The sequence below is a fragment of the Oncorhynchus nerka genome, linkage group LG3 (genome assembly GCF_034236695.1).
Source record: "Oncorhynchus nerka isolate Pitt River linkage group LG3, Oner_Uvic_2.0, whole genome shotgun sequence".
NCBI classification, from domain to species: Eukaryota; Metazoa; Chordata; class Actinopteri; order Salmoniformes; family Salmonidae; genus Oncorhynchus; species Oncorhynchus nerka.
Window position 1 is genome coordinate 9,540,692 of NC_088398.1, and position 27,006 is coordinate 9,567,697.

A 27,006-nucleotide genomic window follows, 5' to 3' on the forward strand; every position below is an offset into this window, starting at 1 on the left:
CATTCTTTTAGTTTTTAAATTTGTGTGTATTGTTGTGTATTGTTAGATATCACTGCACTGTTGGAGCTAGGAACACAAGCATTTCGCTACACCCGCAATAATGTTTGTGTATGGAGATTGCATGGCTGTGTGCTCAATTTTATACACCTGTTAGCAATGGGTGTTGCTTAAATAGCAGAATCCACTCATTTGAAGGGGTGTCCATATACTTTTGTATATATATATATATATATATATATATATAGTGTACTATGTTGGCCTTTGGCCCAGTTTTATCAAATCAGTCTCCACCAATTAACCATAACCCTGTTTTCACAACCTCTCCCGGACACTGATACAGAGACCAGGTCAGGTCAGGTCGTGATACAGATACCAGGTCCGGTCCTGATACAGAGACCAGGTCAGGTCCAGTAGAAAGCCACTCTGAGGCGGTCATCCAGTCATTTAGAGCCGTGAGAGTAGTGACACTGTCGTCAGCAGCAGCCCACCACAGGATACCTTGTCGGAAGGATCCGTGTGGGGTGAATGCGTCACATGGCCCAAGGTCATGACGCTGTTCCTCCCAGGCATAGAACCTAGGAAATGGGGTGAGAGATTGTGTACACTACACTATAGCTCAAGGATTTTTGAGGAATGTTACTTAGGTGTCTGGGGAAGGTGTGTGTGTGTGTGTGGGGGGGTAGTTAACTAAATGTCACTTATTGCATCAGTTTGTTGGGGAGAGATAAAGATCTCTAGAGTTTAGTGGTTGAGACATCTGAGACCAGTACAAAACAAAATACAACAATTACGAGGTGACGTCTACATTCCATGGGACGTTTATTAACAGTAAAATAATAACAATGCAGTTTTATTCAAGAGAGCCTGAAAATCCCTCTCATATAAATGCGTGTCTGACAATAAATAGTTGGCTACATACTGTATAACATTGTCCCTAAATCTCAATAAACACCCTACTCCTTTGTCCACCAGAGGTTACCCTGGAGCTGTGAAAGTGTTGTTTGAGAATAGGCTCACCATGTCAATGCACAGGTAAATAACAACAGTACTAGTCTATAATGTGCTTTTTATTGGTGGCCTATGTGACAGCTTATTTGCAATTGATAATGCCAAAATTAATTAATTAATTCTAGAAGGCTACAGAATAGAATTTTGGGAGCACACAGTATTGTGGAATTTTTAAAACAATTTGTTTTGACAGGGATTGCTGGATTTGTAAAAATTCATTTTTTTTTATCAGTACTGTAATTAATGGAACACATCACTGAAATGCCCATCAAAATGGTATTTCAAAAAGAGAGCGACAAGCTAAAATAGTTGTCCAACTGAATTGGTGATTGACCCTCACCAACTGAAATTATCATATTTGATCATCCTGTCATAAAACCCTTACATCCTGTATCTTATGCAATTACCAGCCTCTATAGTTATCCAATGAGTAGGCTAGCCTACATCTGCGTGAGGACCCCCCCCCCCCCCCCAACACACACACAGATGTAAAGTACTAAAGTACTTTAAACTTTAAAAAACGCAAGTAGTTTTTTGGGGTATCTGTGCTTTACTTTAATACATTCCTAAAGAAAATAGCTTAAAAGATGGAATTTGAAATGATTTATACTTGTACATTTCCTTTTGATACTTAAGTACATTTTAGCAATTACATTTACTTTTGATACTTAAGTGTATTTAGAACCAAATACTTTTAGACTTTATTAGTATTTTACTGGGTTACTTTACCTTTTACTTGAGTAACTTTCTATTAAGGTATTTATACTTTTACTCAAGTATGTCAATTTTTCCACCACTGCATGCACGCACGCACGCACGGACACAGAGAGAGCGAGAGAGAGAGAAAGAGAGAGCGAGATACTTTTTTTTTTATGGCGCACTCTCATACAGTATATCCTCATAACCCTTGCAAATAAGAATAGCGCCCCAGTCAACTGTCAGTGGTGAGCGTATCACATGCCGCTCGTGGAGGTGTTCGATGTTCGTGTTCAGGTGAGCTCATACAGTTAGTTATACAGTCCTTATGCCGCTACTTTCATGAGCCACGGAGAGGAGGACCTGGGACACAGCTGGCCCATCGTGGTATACTTTCCCGCACTCCAGGGAAGAGCACGGACAGGGCAGAGGCGGGACAGTGAGAGGACGAGGAGAGGACGAGGCATCAGAGGACAACAACACGGAGAGCGGACACAGCCGAACCCATCGCGACATGGAGATGACAACCCGCAATTTGCACCTCGACTCCAAAGTTGACAATTGCGATGGAGTGATCAACAGAAATGGCGGGGACATGACGGAGATATCTGTGCCTCTGTCCCACTCTGGGAAGCGTATGCCTCAAATCGAGGGGGGCAATCTTTATAGATTGCGAGATAGAAAAGTTTTATTAGAGAACAAAAAGTGTCTGTGCGCATGGGCTCTAGGCACCGCGCTGCTTGGGACACTGCTCATGATACTGCACGCGGAGCTGTGTCCGTTTATTTACCAACCGGTAAGTCATTTTGATCACGTCACATTCCGTAAAATTCACTTTCAACTACCAACAAGACTGTTAAAATATAATCATGCTAACGAATTTATCAAGGAAAGGATAACAAATCCCTGGCAATTAAAGTTGTTTGCTGTTGGTTTTCAGTTTCAGTGAAATAAAGTGGACCTACATTATAGTCTTGCAACTCTCAAGTTAAAAGAGAAGAACTGAAAGAGCTGTTTCTATTTAAAAATGATAAGATCAAGACAGTGAACTTAAAGTACAAGGCTTCCCTCAGAATGCTAACATTCAAAGTGGGTCAAAGACAGGTGTCAAACATATGCCACTCTTGCCAAGTTGTACAGGCCATTATGGATATACAGAATATTCATAATTTCTCATCTCACATATTTTGATTAATCAAGAGACAAGTTATCATGTGCCATAAAAGTGATTTAGTCTAAGACACCTGTTGACCTGTCATAGCCACATGCCAGAGAGAGAGAGAGAGAGAGTAAAGTCAGTGGTACATTGTATTTGGAAAGCTCACAACATATGATTCCCCTTAGAACAGCAAATGCCATCATGATTATCAAGTTCCTGTTGAATAGGCTAGTGGTGAGAACACCAATGTTGTCCTTGTAATAAGTCAAATAAATCAGATTTATTCTCTACCTAATCGTTAACTACACCTGTTTGACACCACAGGGACCATGTTGGTTTGGTGCGCTACATACCTCTTTAGGGTTCAATACCTGACCAATGACAAAATGACCAGCAACGCAGGCCTCAACAGCAGCATGTAATACAACTGAAACCTGCAGGAATCAACTGACCTACTGCTGGCCAAGCCACCACAGAAATGCATTGAATAGTAGCAACTATCTCAGGGAACCAGATATCCTGTGTATACCCCTAGTACTCTGACTAGGCTGCTCAAGAAAGAGAGTCTGTCTGAGAATAGGTCACAGACCTACTGACCACTATTTGTGTTTTTTTTTAATGAGTGAATGTCACCCCCCTTGTGTGAAGAATGAATATCAACCTCTGCATGGATAATTAACATGTTAAAGGGATACTTTGGGATTTTGGCAATGAGGCCCGTTATCTACTTCCCCACAGTCAGATGAACTTGTGGATGTCATTTTTCTGTCTCTGTGTCTAGTATGAAGGAAGTTGGATGTAGTTTCACGAGCAATGCTAACTAGCATTAGCACAATGACTGGAAGGCTATGGGTAACTGCTAGCACGCTCTGGGGAAGTAGAAAGGGTCTCATTGCCAACATCTCGAAGTATCCCTTTAACATGAAGAGGTCAGTCAGACGGACAGAAAACAGGTGCTGTTGATACAACATAAAGATCATGAATGCTATTATCAACCTACATGTGCCCTGTAGCTCTACCACAAAGGCCTTGGATTAATCTATGTACAGAAATACTATATCCAGTCCATTCATAGGAAGAGAACGGAACGGCGTGTCTAATTGTTGTCGTAACCATTTCCTTGATTAACAGACCCGTTAAACAAGCATGACTTGCGTCGCAGCATAATAGCATAACCCACACCTGGGATTTGAACCCGGTGACCTTCTGATTATGAGCCCATTTCCAGAACCACAGCTTGGTACTGCCGTCTCTTCACATCAACATACAGATTAGGGTGGATAAAAATGTCAGTCCACACAATCAAGCAGTTTTTAACTCCGTCCCACTGAAGTTCTAGAATATACGTGCCAGTTCCATAAGTAGAAAAGAGGCTCTCAGCAGCTCACCCATATGATGCAACCAAATGTCAGAGCACCTTAACACACCTGGTGTTTCCTACCCTGGTGTACCAGCCTGACCATGGCACTCAACATTTTTTTCAATTCACTTTCACTTATCAAGTGAAGTGAAAACAATGGAGTGAAACAATCGGTCAGCCTGGTTATACCTGTCTGGCCGTCCAGTGAAAGGAGATCCAATCTGAGGTCCCTATACTTTGAGGTAATTACAGCTAGATGAGCAAGCTATAGTCCCTGTCCAGCTGATCTAATTCCTCCATGTAATGATCCCAAGGCAAGTGAAGTGAAAACTGCTGAGTGCAGCAGGCAGGCTGTTTAAATCAGGCTGATTTCAGGGAAAGGAGATCCAATCTGTTTGTTTGATTAATATGATTGTCATGATTGATCAAATATTGATGTCCAACTAGGCTGACACGCAGTGTAAGCCTGGGCCTGGAGGAAGTTGATTTTGGTAGTTCATGTTGCAAACAGCTCCATATGCTGATGTATCTGGCAATTACCCGGGCAGGCATTTCCATGCATTTTTTCCTATACATTATCTTGATTTTGATAACCAATTGAGTTTGCCAAACTATTATTTTTGGAAATGCCTAAGTTGTATCAAAACTCAAAAAAACATAGGCTACATGATGAGTGAGGTAACTGGATGCTCAGAAATAGCTAGAAGACTGGTATACCCTCTCTGCATGACAGTGTATTTAAGGATACTTTCCCTTGGAAACCAGGTTATACAGGATGAGGAAAATGTGCTATTTGTGGTACTTTTTCCACATTGTATTTGTTTCCCTTCACAGCTAGTGTTTCTCAGGTTGCCCACGGTCATTTTGGATCTTTCCACATCATTTGTGGTTCATTAGAGTGTTTGAATAATGCAAGAGTTTCACCTCTCCTGGAGATGGGGGGGCTGGGCTGAGGCTGGGCTGATTGTCAAGGTCTTTGGGCCAGCATGCCAGACTGATATGACTGAGTGTGACCATCTAGTTAGTTACATCAGCTAATCTGCACTGTGTTTATCCAGAGTTAAATGGCGTCAGGTTTGACTGTGTGCCAAGAGGATGTGTTTCTATAGTAAAGCTGATACAACACCATCATGTTGTGACTGTAAAAACAAAACAAACAACAATGATTATTGATGTTATTAGCGACGGCCTAGCAACTATTTGGGTGTGCCATTGTCACGGAACACAGCACACAGAGGACATTGTTGCAAATTAACTAGACCTTATCAAAAGTGACCAACAGAAGGGGGTTTTCTTTTAATAATTAATTCAGAATGATGATGAATGTTTCAGGCTCTACTCACATCCTCTACTGACAGCTTCTGTCTGAAGGCTGATGGGATGGATTCTGGCCTGCATTGGTCTTGGGTGGCCTTCCTGTCTGTCCAAGGCCTAGATAAACAACGGTGTTAGAGTTACTATAAATTAGGTCGTTTCAAAAAGGCTTGAAATTCCTCTTTCCGAAGGGAAAATATTCCAAAACCAATTTAGACACTCAGAGCTGTGGTCTCCATGTGATAGGTCTAATAATGTAGTCAAATTAACGTTACGCTGATGTGGAGTCCAATTAGGCTTGGGATAAAATTAGACATGATGCAGATGCTACAAGTGAAATTGTGGAAAACAATCAAAGTTGCCAACGCACGTCACACCACCTCTCTGCGTTGAAGTTTCCCTAGCGTTGTCTGAAAATGTGCAATTATAACTTTTAGACTGTAAACTCCAACCACCCATCATTAAATGAACTCCCCGTTAAAACTTTCATCGAGGTTACATCAGTTGCCTGCGTGGACGTCATGGCAATAAACAGCACAACTTTTATCACTCAGCCTACTTAGCCTACTGTCGAGACGATCGTTTCAAGTACAGTGAAGTCAAGTGATAGTTACTCACGGGGTTAATTATTAAGACACTCAGCCAACTTAGCCTACTGTCGAGACGATCGTTTCAAGTACAGTGAAGTCAAGTGATAGTTACTCACGGGGTTAATTATTAAGACACTCAGCCAACTTAGCCTACTGTCGAGACGATCGTTTCAAGTACAGTGAAGTCAAGTGATAGTTACTCACGGGGTTAATTATTAAGACACTCAGCCTACTTATCAGATGTGTTGACATATCATTGCATAATTTGCGGGAAGTAGTATGCCCGCGCTGATGGTCTGCTAATACAGGACTAGTAAAGGCCCAGTGCACTACTTTTGTGAAAATATTTAAACTAAATCTATTTGTATTTGAGGGTTTACCAGCATTTGAAACTTGAGTCTGATAATTATCTGTACAAAACAGAATCTGATAATACTGTACTTGTGGAATATAAAAATACTTGTTTGATATATGTTTTCCATTTTCTTGAAATACTTTGCAAATGCAACTTATTTCTATGTGTAAATTGAAATGGTCTATTCATTCCTTTTACTTTCAGTAGATCTTAACCAGAGCAATTTATAGTAGTGAATGGATACAGGTGCAGCAGTAGCCTAGTGGTTAGAGCATTGGGCCAGTAACCAAAAGGAATCCCAGAGCTGACAAGGTACAAATCTGTCGTTCTGCCCCTGAACGAGGCAGTTAACCCACTGTTCCTAGGCTATCATTGTAAATAAGAATTTGTTCTTAACTGACTTGCCTAGTTTAAAAAAAAGTATAATTTCATACAGGTCCCCTGTGGGAATTGAAATTCACAACCCTAGTGTTGTGAGTTCAACAACTAAGCCACATAAACCACTTGATGTCTCAATGTACTGTACTGCACTTTGTTTGTCTTTATGGTGATAGAAATATTTGAAGACAGACTTTCTGGATTCTATTAGAATGACAATCGCTGAGAAAAAGACAGGGCAACAACTCTTGCAATTACAACCATTGAATCCTGCAAGATACTGTTCTTTTCCCCAATTGTTTACACACTAAAATTGGAACTTGAAACACAATCACCGAAACCTGAAACCTGTGTACTAAATCCCAAAACCAATTCTGCAAAATTGCAAGCACAATTCCTGCTTTACACTCAGTTTTAAATTCTATATCACACTTTTTGCAAAACACTACAAACAGATCTCTACATTAGGCACAACATTCAAAATTAAAATCTCTTTAGTCCCTTTGGAAAGCAACGCCAATCACAATGCCAAGCTCTATAAACCAATTGGCAACTGTATTGCATTTGTGTGTATTTATTTATGTATATTTGAGTAGGTTTACATTGCTGTATACATTACTGTAACAATCTTTTACAACCGGCTTAGTTGTTGAACTCACAACACTGATGAGATATTCATAGTAGTGTTTTGTGTTGAGCACATCAGTCTGTTGTTGGTTGGTAGACAGATCTATTCATATGACGCGCATGTCTGTCATTTTGATGCAGAAAAACACTTTGGAAAGAGATAAAACAGTTTTGAATGCAGTTTTTGCTTTTGCCAGATATTTTTAGAGTTTTGCATTTTGTGTTTGTGGTTTTGTGTTTAGAGTTTTGGGAAAATGGCCCAAAGATTCAGTAAACGTGTGTAAACAACTGTGGAAAACCATAATTATACAACTACCTTTTTTGACAAAGTGGAGATACTGAAAAATAAATGTATGCCCATGCTACAGATGTCTATATCGGCCCAGTGCACTACTTTTGTCATAATATATATTTTTTGGTTTTCAAATTGTATTTTTTATTTGTATTAATATATGTTTTTTAAATTCAGATTTTTCAGGGGCTGCTGCAACACCCTCAGCACCCTCACTTCCAGCGGCTATGTTCATTGCTACAGAAGCCAAATCCTGTTCCCTTTTCTTTCATCTAACTAAATGTACCATGATCTTTAGGTTTTGCTGCAGTCCAGGGTAAAGTTGATAAACTGATTTAGGAATCTTGGATAGCATGTCACCACTCACCTGGTTAGTGACTTACAGTTTTAGAGTTCATTTGCTGCAATTTTACACATTTCGCCAGAGGGCAGAGAGAATATTTACCAATTTTATAACTGATTTCATGGAATTCTACAAATTCTGCTATAGGGAGGAGAGAAATGTTTGTAGTGTTTTGCACTGACTTATGCCATGTTAATATGATATCTGAGTGAGAGCGAATAACAAAATCAATGGGATCCCCCTGGAGATCAGGGCCCCTGGGTAATTGAACCACTTTTACACAATTACTAGTTTACATAGCTGTCTAGACCAATATAGAAAAAGTTAGCTGACGTGCTAATTGAGTGAGTCTCAGTGACTGACATAACAGTAGAAAAACTGCTTATACACAACCAAATTTTGATTGCACTTTGTGTATTGTGTACCTTGCACCAAATTGCACCTTGTGTATTCTGCTATTCTATCTCTCAACAGTAAGTTGAGACCCTGACTAAGTTCCTAAAATAACCAATAAACAAAAAAATATACTTATTTTGGGTCAGGGCACCCTAGTAGGCGCGGGGCCCTCAGCGTTTGCTTATGTCGCTTAGTGGCTAGGGCCGGCTCTGCTAGTTTATAAAGATCGTTTTAATGCATCAGCTAAGAGCTCTGTAGGCCTACACTCATCTTATTTGGTTGCGCGACCTGGTGGTTCACTTGAAGTCAATACTTCATATCATGCCAGGTCAATATGCCTACTTGATCTAATGCCACCCAAGTGTGTGCGTTCACGAGTGTGCATGTGCATCACACACATTATAAAGTTGTCACCAAATCAGTGTGCGTGACCAGCGGAGACTGAAGGTCAGAGCATTCCACTAACACTAAACACACTGCTACTGGAAAACGCCAAACGGAAAAGAATCGAAAACAGAAGCACTGTTTGAATAACTTTAAACCTCCCTTTAATGTCTTTAACTTGTCTGTCCTCCTCTTCCTCCCCAGGGCTCCCGCTACGCCTTTATCATCAACTGCTCCATCAGCATATCCACTGGGTGTCTTCTGATTCTCATCGTAGCCTTCCATTATAAGGACATTAGGGTGAGTGTGTGTTCTCTCTGACCTCTGATCCCATTGTTGACTGTGCAGCCCAGCTCTCTATCACTGGAAAGAAATGTGTTAGATACTCTTTGAACATAGGAGTTGAAGGCAGGGGTTACATTAAATCATTCATTGTTAAAGGTAAGCAGGATTAGGCGGTCACCTGTAGCCTACAGGCTAGAGGTAACAAGTATGATCATGTAATCAGACAGACACTATTTACATCATGCAGGTTTTTCCCATCAAATAGCCTAACCTAAATGGCACTCAATCAAATTAACAAACAACATATCCTAAAAACAGGAGAGGTCAAAGTTAAATGGACAATATGGAATGTACAATCACAAATGTTGTCCAGGAGTTTCACCTCATTGTCATGATCAGTGGTTTCAAGTTTGTATCGGTCCATTTTTGACAAGCTGATCATAGCGAAAAATTAAATACTTTTCCTGCTGTGTAAACACATTGCCAATAGGCTTGAGATAACTCCTGATAAAGTTGGGTATCTGATATTCAGAGCTTACAGTTTTTTATATCGCTTACACACTAAAAGTGGTACTTGAGGCACACTCAGTGAAACTATTAACTCATGTACTACCTAATCTTCAGACCAAGCCTGCAAAACTGCAAGCACATTATCTGCTTTACAATCAGTTTGCAATTGTAAAACACACTTTTTACAAAACACTAAACACAGTTCTCAACATTAGACACATCATTCAAAACCAACTGGTCTTGTGTTTTGTTTGGAAAACACTGCCATTCCAAATGCCATACTCATTTACCGATTACCTGCACCCAGTGTTCATGTTTGAAAACACTTATAGCTAATTTCTTCACTTATAAATCAGAGTTTGAGCACTATAAATAGGCTTCAGGTTGGCTTTCTTGGTTTGGACATCAATGGAGGCCAATTTTGGAGAGATAGTATTTGTTTTGTCTGTTACTGTTCATCCTGAAATCTGGATGAAAATACAATGTTTTGAGAAAGAAATATATTTTATTTCACCCCCCTTGCATTTCTGTTTATTGAGCAAATACTGTATATACTGAATATGTATACATACTGTATATACTGAATATGTATACATACTGTATATACTGAATATGTATACATACTGTATATATTTGTGCACATACATGTAAGTGCTATGACAAACTCCCGTGGATTCCACCGCACACTGAACATGCAAAAGACACAAGATTGTATTGTTTTACATTTTTCACATCCGTGTGTATAAGAGCTAATCATTTGATGGTTTGTGTGTAGAGTTTTGATGCATAAACACTATTTTGAGAAAAGTTTAAATAGTTTTGAATGAAGTGTTTAGTTTTGCAAGAGATGTGTGACGTTTTTGCATGTTGTGTGTGTGTTTTGGGGTTTTGTGGGTAGAGTCTAGAGAAAGGAGCCATAGTTTCAGAAATCATGTGTAAGCAATTGTCAAAAACTGTAAATAACCAAATTGATTAGTCACAGGAATCAGGACTAATACAGCCAATGCAATGGCCTGTTTTACAAACGGTGGGCCTACCACATGGATGGGCATTCATAAAATTCCATTGCTGGCCGACATTCTAGGCTACATCCCAGTAAGCACAAGCCGACGTCTTTTGGATGTCTTTTTTTGGTCCTGTCCGGATGTCTTTTTGGGGTGTTTTACAAATGGTAAGCTTACCACATAGATTGGCATTCATACAATTCAATTTCAGGCAACACTGTTGGCTACACCTTAGTAAGCTCAGCTCGACGCCTTTAGGACATCTTTTTGGTGCAGATCCTGCCGGCCGTGATTTCCACATCCACGGACATTGGTTTTTGGTGCGGTCCGGACCAAATCTAAACCAATCATACACGTCTATGTTTGATTCAAATTTTGTACGGTCTGGACCAGCCTTAATTTGGCCCAAACATAGACATCTATAAAATTATTTTTCAACCTTCATTCAGAACCGAAAATTAACCTGATTTCAATGTCCGGAAAATACATATTTTTGAACATCTGGAAAATATGCCTTTTCAACGACCTGGAAAATATTTATTTTAAACATATGGTAAATACCTCTTTAACTTTCATTCAGAACCTAAATTAAACCTAACTTCAACGTCTGGAAAAGACGTCTTTTAGACGGGATTATTCTAGTTTTGTGGGGAGGCTGCATTTTTTCATTTGCCATTAGTGTTTTTTGTTTTACATACTTCTTATTTGATCTGGAAGTGAATTGCTCAAATTTTGTGGCTGTCCTACCAACCTCACTTTGATAACATTCAGCTGTTGGTTTGTTCATTGATTGGTCACAAAAAATTCTGATGCTGATTTGCCTTGATGATATCTTGATTACACACACAGACTGTCAGCAGGACTTCTTAGTAAATAACACTCACATGCACGTTCCCCCTGATGAGACTCGAATCCATGGAGACCTGTACAGTTCTCTGGTCGTCTTATTTTCATCCTTGCTCTGTAATACCTTGTCAATGCACAAGGTGTCAGGACTTTAGTGAAGATACTGAAATTCAATATGTTAATATCCTTACTGCTCAGTATAGAAGTCAACAAGGTACTATATGATAAACAGGTTAGTGCAAGGTGTGAAGACTGTGCAGAAGTAGATATATTTTATGTACCACTCAGTGCAGTATATGATTACAATTTTTGCCAATTTCTTACACATGATTTCTGAAACTATGGCTCCTTTCTCTAGACTCTACCCACAAAACCCCAAAACACACACACAACATGCAAAACGTCACACATCTCTTGTAAAACTAAACACTTCATTCAAAACTATTTTAACTTTTCTCAAATGGTGTTTTAGCATCAAAACTCTTCCACAAAACATTAATTGATTAGCTCTTATACACGCCAACTACACATGGATGTGAAAAATGTAAAACACTACAATCTTGTGTCTTTTGCATGTTCAGTGTGCAGTGGAGTCCACCGCAGTTTGTCATAGCACTCACACGTACATGTATGTGCACAAATATATACAGTATGTATGCATATTCAGTATATATTTGCACTATAAACAGAAATGCAAGAGGGGGAAAATACAATTTATTTACTTCTCAAAACATTTTATTTTCATCCAGATTTCGGGATGAACAGTAAAATGGGATGAACTGACAAAACAAATACAATAGAAGATAAACAAATAGGCTTGTCCTTGTCCTCATCCTCGTCCTCGTCCTTGTCCTCTTCCTCCTCCTCCTCCTCCTCCTTATCCTCGTCCCCCTCTTACTCTCACTCCTCTTCCTCTCACTCTCTCTCCAAAATTGGCCGCCGTTGTTGTCCAAACCAAGAAAGCCAACCTGAAGCCTATTTATAGTGCTCAAGCTCTGATTTGCAAACTGACTGTAAAGCAGATAATGTGCTTGCAGTTTTGCAGACTTGGTCTGAAGATTAGGTACATGAGTTAATAGTTTCACTGAGTGTGCCTCAAGTACCACTTTCGGTGTGTAAGTGATTGTAAAAAACTGTAAATAAAACATAGTGGGGCAGGTCCCATTCATACATTTTTTGACAAAAGGGTAGGCAGCCAGAAGGTTTTTCAGGCCACACTGCCGGGTCTTTAAACACCTGTTAGGTTGACATCCGTGTGTAGGCATATCTGAGAGGAGGGGGGCTCTGCGCAAGTGCTGCGGGGAGATAAGGGAGGTGAGGTTTCAAGCAAGGATGAAGGTTATCGTTTTTGAGCTGTGCATTGGGCCTCCATATTTAGGCTGAAAACAAAACATGCAGCAGCACAACCTAGTGTTAACCTTTCTCCCTCTCAAAAAAAAAAACTGAAAAGAGAAGGACATTATCAGAGAAATGAAGCATAGAAAGAAAAAATAGGAAGAGGAAAATGGACAGAGAAAAACGAACCCAGCTGATATTTCCTCATATCATGGGTCACCTAAAACGTCCCCCTCTTAATTATCATGTGAGCATCGTTCAGGACGGTGTGCAGGCGGAGAGAGTGATATGTGGCTGGGGTCCCCAGGCACTAGTAAACACACATTCCCAGGGGTATGGGCTGTCAATATCATCACCTGTCTCTACATGATCCCCAACCCTAAGCCTCTTCCCAGCTCCCATTCCCATTGGGTTCCGATGGCCCTGCATGTACAGTGGCAGGCCTAACTGCTGGCTTGGATACATTCCAGTATGAGTAGCACTTCCTCCCCTTTCAGTTACATATAAACACCCCTCTTCATTGGTGGCAGATCATTTGCATTACCAGAGGGCCTCATTTCATTCTGCTGTGTGCGACATACTTTTAATGAGGTGCAGGTGCGTAGTGTTTACACACAGGAATTGAAAATCTGTAATTCTTTGTACATCTTCAACATGTTCCAAGCAAATTGCATTTGCTTACCGGTATAAACTGTATAACTATAATGTACAAATAAGAACAAGACTTTCTTATTGTAAAAATGTAGGGTTAGGATTGGTTGGTAATGGACTGTATTTTTATGTTGGCTTGCTGGTGGTTTGGGTGTGGACTACCCAGGTGGTGTGTCTGTGAGAACACATGAGATGGAGGTACAGTTGAATTTCTATAAACGTTTCCAAAGATAAAATACAAGGAAAATAACTTGCACCAAAAAATAACTGAAATTAATTGTAATGTTTATCAGACTGCCACACGGATTAGCCATAGATTAATAACATTTCCAAACACTTCCGCCCAAATACGCAGAGTATGGTGGACCAATGCGTCAAACTTGGCCTTCGTTAGCCAATACAGAGAAACTCCCGGCGCGCAGGCATTCAGCTTAATCTACCAACCAATCATCTCCCACAACAACTTCCCCCTAACCCTCCCGCTTACACTAGCACATCACAACCACAGAGCCACGACTCGCAGTAGTGTGATTCACTCAAATTAAATGATGGCAAATAATTTACTCAGTCGGTGACTCCTATACAATTCTATGGTCACTCCCACTAAGGCCAACTTTGAGTGGTTGATATACCAAGCTTATATGCGCTTTTGTTGACTTGATGGCCATTAGTGGAGGTGTTGATTCGATGGCCACTGATGGAGGTGTTGACTCGATGGCCACTGATGGAGGTGTTGACTCGATGGCCACTGGTGGTGTTGACTCGATGGCCATTGGTGGTGTTGACTCGATGGCCACTGGTGGTGTTGACTCGATGGCCATTGGTGGAGGTGTTGACTCGATGGCCATTGATGGAGGTGTTGACTCGATGGCCACTGGTGGAGGTGTTGACTCGATGGCCATTGGTGGAGGTGTTGACTCGATGGCCATTGGTGGAGGTGTTGACTCGATGGCCATTGGTGGAGGTGTTGACTCGATGGCCACTGGTGGTGTTGACTCGATGGCCATTGATGGAGGTGTTGACTCGATGGCCACTGGTGGTGTTGACTCGATGGCCATTGATGGAGGTGTTGACTCGATGGCCACTGGTGGTGTTGACTCGATGGCCATTGATGGAGGTGTTGACTCGATGGCCACTGGTGGTGTTGACTCGATGGCCATTGATGGAGGTGTTGACTCGATGGCCATTGGTGGTGTTGACTCGATGGCCACTAGTGGAGGTGTTGACTCGATGGCCATTGGTGGAGGTGTTGACTCGATGGCCATTGGTGGTGTTGACTCGATGGCCATTGGTGGTGTTGACTCGATGGCCATTGGTGGTGTTGACTCGATGGCCATTGGTGGTGTTGACTCGATGGCCACTGATGGAGGTGTTGACTCGATGGCCATTGGTGGAGGTGTTGACTCGATGGCCATTGGTGGAGGTGTTGACTCGATGGCCATTGGTGGTGTTGACTCGATGGCCACTAGTGGAGGTGTTGACTCGATGGCCATTGGTGGAGGTGTTGACTCGATGGCCATTGGTGGTGTTGACTCGATGGCCATTAGTGAAGGTGTTGACTCGATGGCCACTGATGGAGGTGTTGACTCGATGGCCATTGGTGGTGTTGACTCGATGGCCACTAGTGGAGGTGTTGACTCGATGGCCACTAGTGGAGATGTTGACTCGATGGCCACTGGTGGAGGTGTTGACTCGATGGCCATTAGTGAAGGTGTTGACTCGATGGCCACTGATGGAGGTGTTGACTCGATGGCCACTGGTGGTGTTGACTCGATGGCCATTAGTGGAGGTGTTGACTCGATGGCCACTGGTGGAGGTGTTGACTCGATGGCCATTAGTGGAGGTGTTGACTCGATGGCCACTGGTGGTGTTGACTCGATGGCCATTAGTGGAGGTGTTGACTCGATGGCCACTGGTGGAGGTGTTGACTCGATGGCCATTAGTGAAGGTGTTGACTCGATGGCCACTGATGGAGGTGTTGACTCGATGGCCACTGGTGGTGTTGACTCGATGGCCATTAGTGGAGGTGTTGACTCGATGGCCACTGGTGGAGGTGTTGACTCGATGGCCATTAGTGGAGGTGTTGACTCGATGGCCACTGGTGGAGGTGTTGACTCGATGGCCATTAGTGAAGGTGTTGATTCGATCACCACTGGTGGAGGTGTTGACTCGATGGCCATTAGTGGAGGTGTTGACTCGATGGCCACTGGTGGAGGTGTTGACTCGATGGCCACTGATGGAGGTGTTGACTCGATGGCCACTGGTGGAGGTGTTGACTCGATGGCCATTAGTGGAGGTGTTGACTCGATGGCCACAGGTGGAGGTGTTGACTCGATGGCCACTGGTGGAGGTGTTGACTTGATGGCCATTAGTGGAGGTGTTGATTCGATCACCACTGGTGGTGTTGACTCGATGGCCACTGATGGAGGTGTTGACTCGATGGCCACTGGTGGTGTTGACTCGATGGCCATTAGTGGAGGTGTTGACTCAATGGCCATTAGTGGAGGTGTTGACTCGATGGCCACTGGTGGAGGTGTTGACTCGATGGCCATTAGTGGAGGTGTTGTCTCGATGGCCACTGGTGGAGGTGTTGATTCGATGGCCATTAGTGGAGGTGTTGATTTGATGGCCACTGTTGGAGGTGTTGACTCGATAGCCACTGGTGGAGGTGTTGACTCGATAGCCACTGGTGGAGGTGTTGATTTGATGGCCACTGTTGGAGGTGTTGACTCGATGGCCACTGGTGGAGGTGTTGACTCGATAGCCACTGGTGGAGGTGTTGACTCGATGGCCATTAGTGGAGGTGTTGATTTGATGGCCACTGTTGGAGGTGTTGGCTTGATGGCCACTGGTGGAGGTGTTGGCCATTGTAAACAGGAACTGGAATGGGCCACCAGCCACAGTGTGAGGTCAGCTTGCCCCACTGGCCACTGGAGGTACTGTGTCTTCTGTGTTAGGGGGCACAGGGTAATCTTGTACGGGAGCCTGGCTGGTCCCTGGGACTGGAGCTAGGGTGACTCCATGGACTACTGCAGGCCTGACAAACTTGGCATTATTAAGTTAGATCTGAGACTGCACAAGGTACTGCAGTGGAGATAGAAGTTATAGTCTGAAAGGGTACAGCAGTGAAAATGGAGTTGTAGTCTGAAAGGGTACTGCAGTTGGGCTAGGAATGAAGGTGGAGCACAGGGAACTGGAGTTTAATCTTGAGCTCATGTGAATAGGTAATAGTAGAGTTTTGGACAAATCCATTTCTGAAATGCGGCTTGGAGTGGGCCTGGGATGGATGGTTTCTTTTTTTCCATATACTTGATTTGATGTGTAATCTCCCTCATTCTCTATCTGAAGATGAGCCCTCAGTCAGATGGGAATCTGTACTCCATTGTTGTCCTTTCCACCACAATAGCCCGATCTGGCTCGAAGGATGTAAAAACTGGTTAGCGTTGGTTGGCCAAGGACTGTATTTTGAGGTTGGCTTGCTCTGCCATGGAGGTTAGTCTATAAGAACACAGATGATGGAGGTACAGTTGAATTTCTCTAAATGCAGGTGAAAGGTAAGGAAATGAACTTGCACCAAAAGCCTCAGGTGAGCCAATTTCAAGGCAAGGGTGTGGCAAAATCAAAGGAAAGTTGTGGCAATATCAAGGGAAGGTGTGGCGATAACTAGGGACGGGTGTGGCAATATCAAGGGGAAGAGTGTGGCAATATCAAGGGAACGGTGTGGCGATAACTAGGGACGGGTGTGTCAATATCAAGGGAACGGTGTGGCAATATAAAGGGGAAGAATGTGGCTTAAGTTACCCCTCTGCTGTAGGAACTGGGTGGCTGGGTGATTGGGCAATAGGAAAGTCAGTCAAGGGCAGAAAGACTATGAACTGAGTGTTCTAATATGCTTACTGCAGTTTCAAATATCAAGAGTTACAAAGAAACCTCAAAGCAACAGGAATTGGAGGTTTTGTCGAGCGAGGGATTTGGTTTTCATTGTCTTTAGTGATATAATAAAGTGATATCTTGATATCTTGGACTTGTGTCATGTCACACTAGGATCAGACAGGATTATATTCATCATCTAAGAGACTTGTGAGTCAGAGGGCTTGTGTCGCTTACAACCCCCACAATCTTGGCTTTCACTGGCTCCGTATCTGCTTGGGTGGGTCTTTGTTTGCCTTGGCATCATGTTTCTGTCATTCTTCCAATTCCCACCTTTAGTTAATCATCATCATTTCATTATCATGCCAGCAGCATACCACCCTGCATATCACTGCTGGCTTGCTTCTGAAGCTAAGCAGGGTTGGTCCTGGTCAGTTCCTGGATGGGAGACCAGATGCTGTTGGAGGGCCAGTAGGAGGCACTCTTTCCTCTGGTCTAAAAAAATAGTGATTGGGGACACTGCCCTGTGTAGGCTCCCGTCTTTCGGATGGGATGTTAAACGGGTGTCCTGACTCTCTGAGGTCATTAAAGATCCCATGACACTTATCGTAGGGGTGTTAACCCCGGTGTCTTGGCTAAATTCCCAATCTGGCCCTTAAACCATCACGGTCAGCTAATAATCCCCAGTTTACAATTGGCTCATTCATCCCCCTCCTCTCTCCTGTAACTATTCCCCAGGTCGTTGCTGTAAATGAGAATGTGTTCTCAGTCAACTTACCTGGTAAAATAACATTTTTTTCCCTTAATGCTTCAAATCAAATGAACAATTCTCTGTTGACATTCTTCATTTATTACCTCTCTCGCGCTCTCTCCCCCACTCAATCCCTTTCCCTCTTGCAATCTCTCTCTCTATCTCTCTCTCTCTCTCTCTCTTTCTCTTTTTATTTATCTTTCACTCTCTTTCCCCCCCTCTCTCCCTCTAACTCTCCTCCTCCCTCTGGCTCTTCCGTTCGCCCTCATCCCTTTCTCTCTCTCGACCCTGTCCCGACCCCTCTCTTTTTTCTCCAGCTCTTCATCATTGACCACAACCAGGTGGACTGGCGCATCGCCATGACAAGCCGCAGGGTGCTGGGCATCTCCCTGGAGCTGCTGGTCTGTGCCATCCATCCCGTGGGCACCTACTGGGAGGTGGGCATCCCTGCGCCCATCGCCAGGGAGGGGGTAGAGGTCAACTCCTCCAACTCGGCGCCGCTGTGTGTGTCCTCCCGCCATGGGGAGGTGCTGTTGGACACAGAGCTGCTACTGTCGGCACTGATGTTCCTCAGGCTGTACCTGGTCCACAGGACGATCCTACTGCACAGCAAGGTGCTGCTCAGTGCCTCCTATAGGAGTATCGGCTCGCTCAACAACATCAACTTCACGTTCCGCTTCGTGCTCAAGGTGCTGATGAACAAGTACCCAGCGCGCACTCTGATGGTGTTCATCTTCTTGTTCTGGCTCATCGCCTCCTGGATGCTCACGCTGTGTGAGAGGTAGGGTAGAGGGGCGTGCACACGCTGGCACACACTCATGCTCACACACACGCATACATGCACGGCTCACGCACGTCTCTCTCTCTCTCTCTCTCTCTCTCTCTCTCTCTCTCTCTCTCTCTCTCTCTCTCTCTCTCTCTCTCTCTCTCTCTCATACACATACACACACACACATCTCATGCATGACTCACACACACTCTCCTGTTTGAGAAACACAGGCACAAACAGACGTCTGTGTGATAGACAGAACAGAAAATGAGGACACACAGTGAGAGATAAAAACAGTTTGCCTAAATATAAATATAACACATTACTACTGCCAGCACAGAAACACGCAGACATACACATACACCCCTACACAGTTTATTACAAACAGACTGGGGCAATCAATTGCTCACTCTACTTCAAATATTGATGGTCAATTTGAGTTCCCCATTCAGAAAGGATGTCTAATAACAGATTCAATGTAGATCGTTTTCTGTTGAGTTATTCCGACAAATTACTCTTCATTGCGAGCCAACACATATCGTCCTAGGCCTCTGAAGTCGGCTTGTGGCCAATGTGAGGTCATTTGTTTAGGCTGAACCTACAATGGGATGGGATTCTTAGATCTCAGTTACATAGAGAAATCAAACGTGTTAATTAATCAAGCTGCATGTTAAACAAACTGACGTTTTGGTTATACGATCTGATGATTGACAGATTGTAAGACTTCTGAGTAACACCCGACAGGTATAATGCATTATAACTTCCCTGTAGGCAATAGAAGACTTAAGATGAACACTGAATTGGAATGGTCTTGAAATAGATTCTGAGAAAACAACAACTTACAAAAGTCAGCTCATTTTTGAGTCAGTTTCACCATCTGTCCAGACAATTCAACTTCTATTTACTCTTTCCTGGAATTGAAACAGGACCTTCCCTGACCCCACAGCCACTGCTATATAAACAGATAATCACCGTGAAATCCTTCCTTACAAGCCCTTAACCAACAATGCCGTTTTAAGAAAATAGAGTTAAGAAAAGATCTACTAAATAAACTAAAGTAAAAAAATCTAAAAATTGTTACAGAATAAAATAACAATAATAAGGCTGTATACAGGGGGTACTGGTACCGAGTCAATATGCAGGGGTACAGGTTAGACAAAGTCATTTGTACATGTAGGTAGGGTTAAAGTGACTATGCCTAGATAATAAACAGCGAGAAGCAGCAGTGTAAAATCAAGGGGGGGGGGGGGGTTCAATACAAATAGTCTGGGTGGCCATTTGATTAATTGCAAAACAGTCTTATGGCTTGAGGGTAGAAGCTGTTAAGGAGGCTTTTGGACCTAGACTTGGTGCTCTGGTACCGAGCAGAGAGAACAGTCTATGACTTGGGTGACTGGAGTTCTTGACAATCAGATTTGACAACTTAATACATCTGCTTTTGTCTTACCCATTGGTCTGATCCTGTTAGTAATGTAATGTCTAGATAATATTGATAAAATCTATGAATATCTTCATGTAAGACGTACGTATCTGTGTATGTAGTGAGTGACCCCAGGGTGTGTGGCCCTCTACAGGCAGACACAGGAGGAGACTGGTCGTATGGACACAGCTCTCTGGCTCATTGCCATCACCTTCCTCACCGTGGGATACGGGGACGTGTCCCCCAAAACCAGCTGTGGCAAAGTGGTGTGCCTCTTCACCGGAGTCATGGTAACTATATGGAGTCATGGTAACTATATGGGGAATGGAGAGATAGGGAAAATAACGTTTCTAGCCTGAGTGTCAAAGCATGATAAAGCCTGTATCTTAAAGGTTACAATGGCTTTTTAAAGCAGAACATTACTGTAAAGTAGACAGGCTAAATGACATACAGAGGCTTGCGAAAGTATTCACCCCCCTTGGCATTTTTCCTATTTTGTTGCCTTACAACCTGGAATTAAAATATATTTTGGGGGGGTTTGTATAATTTGATTTACACAACATGTCTACCACTTTGAAGATGCAAAACATTTTAAATTGTGAAAATAACAAGAAATAAGAATCGTGATACAGTGAATTATAAGTGAAATAATCTGTCTGTAAACAATTGTTGAAAAAATTACTTGTGTCATGCAGAAAGTAGATGTCCTGACTGTCTTGCCAAAACTATAATTCGTTAACAAGAACGTTGTGGAGTGGTTGAAAAACGAGTTTTAATGACTCCAACCTAAGTGTATGCAAACTTCCGACTTCAACTGTATATACTGAGATCGTGTGACACTTAGATTGTACACAGGTGGACTTTATTTAACTAATTATATGACTTCTGAAGGTAATTGATTGCACCAGATCTTATTTAGGGGATTCCTAGCAAAGGGGGTGAATATACAGTATATGCACGCACCACTTTTCAGTTTTAAATTTTTTAAATTTTTTGAAACAAGTTTTTTTTTTTTCATTTCATTTCACCAATTTGGACTATTTTGTGTGTCCATTACATGAAATCCAAATAAAAATCCATTTAATTTTGAGGTTGTAATGCAACAAAATAGGAAATAAAACAAAGGTGATGAATCATTTTGCAAGGAACTGTACATGTACTGTACATGGCTTCATTTCTCTGCAGGTGTACAGATGTATGATCAAAATTTGAGCCAGTTTTCTACAGCAGGGAAAAAATCCTGCAACAACAGGAAATGTGAATTACTAAATGGATTATAATTAATGGACATTTTTGTAAGGGTTGATACATTTTTCGTGAGGGAAAATCATGTTTGAAATTTCAAGGTGGAAATGACAAACTTCAGAAGCCTTTTTAAACCTCATATACACTGCATTGCAGGAAGGTTATTCTGCAACAGGGTGATCAAATGAAGAAGAATAGAGAGAAATTGAAACACTAGTCAGTGCTCTCTAGTTGGTTGTTGTGTAAGTACCCATTACGTTGAAGTGGCTGCAGAAAGTGACTTACTTACAGTAGAAATACAGTGGTGCTTGGTGCCACCCAGTCCCGATATTGACTTCGATGCTGGCGGTTAGTTGCTGGGTACATGCAGAGAGAACGCCATGTACAATACTGTTGCTACTGGCTCATTGTTTGCCTGTCGCTACTCCCATCGATCTCTCTTGTCTTGGCTTCTTTCTCTATTATCTTCCATGATGGCATTCTTACAATGTCAGCATGTTTCCCCTGTGTGTTGCCAGTGCATGCTATGATGTCTTAAAGTACAGTAGCTGTAGTTTTCATATTGAAGCTTTTATATTCTATTCTGAAAATGTAACACTACTGTACCACTGTAATAGTACTGTTATGATTGTTTACCCCACTATCAGCCTGTATATGACATGTTCAGGGGAGAATGCCTGATGATGTCTTGGTTGTTTATGGGTCAGAGAAGTAATTCTCTGGTACCAGGCACTCTGTCATCACACACACACACACACACACACACACACACACACACACACACACACACACACACACACACACACACACACACACACACACACACACACACACACACACACACACACACACACACACACACACACACACACACATTGGAGTAGATGTCTTGGCACTGAGCAGAGGGGAGGGGGAGATGTGAAAGGTTACAGTGAGTTTACTGGTTTTATGGGTGAACTCAAAGAGTACAGGCACTGATAATATTGAACTTTATTTTCATAGCACGTTTCTTACAGAATGCAGCCCCAATGTGCTCTACATGATAACATATGACCTTTCTCTTGTCCAACGACGAAAGCAGTGTGGTCATTGACTCATGTATTGTTATGTCTGTGACTCAAACACTTTGGTTACACCCACTGGTAAGAAAGGTACACGCAGTAGAAAAAACGCTCATTTGAAACCCTGTAAGCATATTTGACATTTGTGAAAGTGCTGCGACTCTTATGGTCAAGCAGTCTTGGTGCCATGGAAATGACATTAAATAATACACTTCAGATCTTCTTCTGTCATAGAAAAGAACAAAGGAGTTTCACTATGATATATTGTCATATTCAACTTCCATTGTTTACTCAACAATGGACCCTCACCAGTAAGAATACAGGCCAATATCTCAGTTAAGTAGGTTGATGCTGAGTACAAAGAGTTGATAGGTTTTTACAATGGAAAAATATTTGAGAAGGAGATGGAGAGTAAAGGGAGAGTGAGAGGTGGGAGGTTGGAGGGGGTGGAAGATGGAGCGTAAGAGGGAGCTGGGGAGTGAAAAGGAGAGTAGAGAGAGTGAGGGAGAGTGGAATGCAGAGGTAGAGGGAGAGTGAGACGGAGAGGGCGAGGGAGACAGAGGGAGAGAGATGCAGAGTGAGAAGTAGAGGGAGATTGAATTTTTACTCATATCCACATGGCAGTCAATGAAACTGAAATAGATGGATATCAAATCATAGTTGATTGGATATTACAATACATACACAACAAAACTTTGAAGTTGAAATCACAAGAGAAATTCGTTTGGACACACGTACTCATTCAAGGGATTTTCTTTATGTTTTATGTTTTCTACAGTACCAGTCAACAGTTTGGACACACCTACTCATTCAAGGGGTAGTCTTTATTTTTTACTAGTTTCTACATTGTAGAATAATAGCGAAGACATCAAAACTATGAAATAACACAAATAGAAGCATGTAGCCAAAAATGTGTTAAACAAATCAAAACATATTTTATTTTTGAGATTCTTCAAAGTAGCCACCCTTTGCCATAATGACAGCTTTGCACACTCTTGGCATTCTCTCAACCAGCTTCACCTGGAATGCTTTTATAACAGTCTTGAAGGAGTTCCCACATATGCTGAGCACTTGTTGACTGCTTTTCCTTCACTCTGCAGTCCAACTCATCCCAAACCATCTCAATTAGGTTGAGGTTGGGTGATTGTGGAGACCAGGTCATCTGATGCAGAACTCCATCACTATCTTTCTTGGTCAAATAGTCCTTAGGCAGCCTGGAGGTGTGTTGGGTCATTGTCCTGTTGAAAAACAAATTATAGTTCCACTAAGTGCAAACCAGATGGGATGGCATATCGATGCAGAATGCTCTGGTAGCCATGCTGGTTAAGTGTGCCTTGAATTCTAAATAAATCACAGACAGTGTCACCAGCAAAGCACCCCCACACCATCCCACCTCACATTTACATTTACATTTAAGTCATTTAGCAGACGCTCTTATCCAGAGCGACTTACAAATTGGTGCATTCACCTTATGACCTCCAGTGGAACAGTAGTGCATCTAAATCTTTTCAGGGGGAGGGGGGGTGAGAGGGATTACTTTATCCTATCCTAGGTATTCCTTAAAGAGGTGGGGTTTCAGGTGTCTCCGGAAGGTGGTGATTGACTCCGCTGTCCTGGCGTCGTGAGGGAGTTTGTTCCACCATTGGGGGGCCAGAGCAGCGAACAGTTTTGACTGGGCTGAGCGGGAACTGTACTTCCTCAGTGGTAGGGAGGCGAGCAGGCCAGAGGTGGATGAACGCAGTGCCCTTGTTTGGGTGTAGGGCCTGATCAGAGCCTGGAGGTACTGAGGTGCCGTTCCCCGACCTCCTCCTCCAAGCTTCAAGGTGGGAACCACACATGTGGAGATCATCCGTTCACCTACTCTGCGTCTCACAAAGAAACGTCAGTGGGAACCATAAATCGCAAATTTGGACTCATCCGACCAAAGGACAGATTTCAACCTTTCTAATGGCCATTGCTTGTGTTTCTTTGCACAAGCAAGTCTCTTCTTCTTATTGGTGTCCTTTAGTAGTGGTTTCTTGCAGCAATTCAAATAGGAATTTGCCTGATTCACACAGTCTCCTCTGAACAGTTGATGTTGAGATGTGTGTTACTGTGAAGCATTTATCTGGGCAGCAATTTCTGAGGCTAGTAACTCTAATGAACTTATCGTCTGCAGCAGAGGTAACTCTGGGTCTTCCTTTCCTGTGGCGGTCCTCATGAGAGCCAGTTTCCTCATAGCACTTGATGGTTTTTGCGACTGCACTTGAAGAAACTTATTGAAATGTTCCCCATTGACTGATCTTCATGTCTTAAAGTAATAATGGACTGTCATTCCTCTTTGCTTATTTGAGCTGTTCTGGCCATAATTATTATGATTTTTTACCAAATTGGGCGATCTTACTTATACCACCCATACCACCCAATAATACAACTGATTGGCTCAAAAAAATTAAGAAGGAAAGAAATTCCACAAATACATTTTTAACAATGCACACCTGTTTAATTGAAATGCATTCCAGGTGACGACCTCATGAAGCTGGTTAAGAGAATGCCAAGTGTGTGCAAAGCTGTCATCAAGGCAAAGGGTGGCTACTTTGTAGAATCTCAAATATAAAATATATGTTGATTTGTTTCAGACTTTTTTGGTTACTACATGATTTCATATGTGTTATTTCAAACTTTTGATGTCTTCACTATTATTCTACAATGTAGAAACTAGTAAAAAATAAAGAAAAACCCTGGAATGAGAAGGTGTGTCCAAACTTTTGACTCGTACTGTACATAGGTATGGAATGGGCGACTTTTATAGCTCTCAGTCCTGGCATGTGGAATAGAGAGCAGGTGGATCTGCCTGACACTTGTCCTCGGCAGACAGGTAACTGTTCTGTGAAGGGGGACTTGAACAGGGAAAAAGGAAAGTCAAGGTACAGTTTCTCTCTTCTCTCATGAAGTGAGGGCAGTGATAGTGATGTCAGAGCATTGTTGTTTCCAGGATATGCCGTGCCAGGGATGGTTCTGCAAACACGCTTCTGTATGGGCTCGAGTTGTTCAGAGAGGGTTTGAGTCAAGGAGCTGTGCCAAGATGTTGCAATATACTCTAGGCAGGGTTGAATATAGCCCGTGCAGATGGCTACCAGGTCCATTTGTGGTACGTCAACGTAGGAAGAACAACTTTTTGCTTCCCTTGCGAATCATTGAATCGATTTGTTTGTCCCCCTGCAGATTGTTTTGCACAATGACTCCAAGGACTTTCACACTTCCACAGACTTGCAGGTTTTTCCCATATATCATAAGGGGACATGCAGGGGACAGGTTTCTCATACATGCTACCAACAGGATCTTGCACTTTGAAGGGTTTAGGGCCATGTGACTAGTACAGGGAGAAAGAGAGGGAGAGGGAGAGGGAGGGAGATATCTGGGTGTTTTCTGCTTGTTAGGCTGTAAGGACTTGGCTCTCTGCCTCACCTCAGCTCTGTCCGTTTCCGATCCGAGCAGATAAGCGACGGAGAGTCACAAGACCGGCAGAGGGGTGCGAGCCAGGCCGAGACACCTCCCTGACACAGTGGAAAATTATCCTTCACTCCTCTTTCTCTCCCTCTCCCCTTGTTTTTATAAGCTTTCCCCTTTTTTAAGGGGAAACTTTCCACCATTTCCATTTTTAGGCAGTTTATAGCCTTTGGCACCACTGGAACAGGAGGGTGTGCCAACCTGTGCCAATGACTTGAGAAAAAAAAAGTTTCCTACTCCCAACAGGGCAGCTCTCTAGGACAATGAGTGAAGCAGTACTCACACCTGTAGTGCTCGGCTGTCAATGACCCCTAGGCTCAGCACATCTACCCTGGGCTAGCCTGCCTCTCTGGTAGTGTCCCAGCTGTGTTGGGGAGGTGAGCAGAGCAGCGTGCTCACCACACATCCTATCAGTGGGGTGTGGATGGATCCATGGAAAGGATGTTGTGCCTCTTAGAATTCCCAGATTACACTGGTGCAGATTCACATGGAATCTTTGGTTCCAGTCATGCCCATATCAGTACCAGTGAGTGGGCTGGTTGATGTTAGAAAGCCAGCAGAGTATTTTGGGAGCTCTTAGGAGGGGACAGGGGACTAGTGCAGGATTTGTGATTTATCCATCCAAATGGCTCTTAGCATTATCTCTGTGTCCAGACTGTAAACCGTGTTTCATTGTGAGCCTTGGCCTGCATGCTAATATGATTGTTCTTTTTTTAATCAGACTTTGATCTCTCTCTCTCTCTCTTTTACTAATGCAAACAAGGGAAGGAAAACAGGTAAAAATTGGCGTTCATTTTCAAACCAGTCTAATCTTTAAATGATATGATTACACTGTGTCTCTAAAACCATGTACTGTATTTCCACAGTA

The 27,006-nt window shown here is 42.6% G+C and overlaps 1 protein-coding gene across 2 annotated transcripts in view; it reads left to right on the top strand.

The window, feature by feature from the left end:
- The first annotated feature begins 2,064 nt into the window (after nucleotides 1–2,064).
- Nucleotides 2,065–27,006, top strand: part of LOC115101625 (intermediate conductance calcium-activated potassium channel protein 4-like) — a 58,640-nt gene continuing 33,698 nt past the window's right edge. Inside the window, exons 1-4 of one of the 2 annotated variants that reach the window (XM_065008113.1) lie at nucleotides 2,065–2,500; nucleotides 9,107–9,202; nucleotides 18,472–18,935; nucleotides 20,498–20,633. In XM_065008113.1, coding sequence (XP_064864185.1) covers nucleotides 2,219–2,500; nucleotides 9,107–9,202; nucleotides 18,472–18,935; nucleotides 20,498–20,633 — 978 coding nt within the window. In that variant the 5' untranslated portion in view covers nucleotides 2,065–2,218. The remainder of the gene's footprint in view (nucleotides 2,501–9,106; nucleotides 9,203–18,471; nucleotides 18,936–20,497; nucleotides 20,634–27,006) is intronic. The other variant, XM_065008110.1, reaches the window with a different exon arrangement.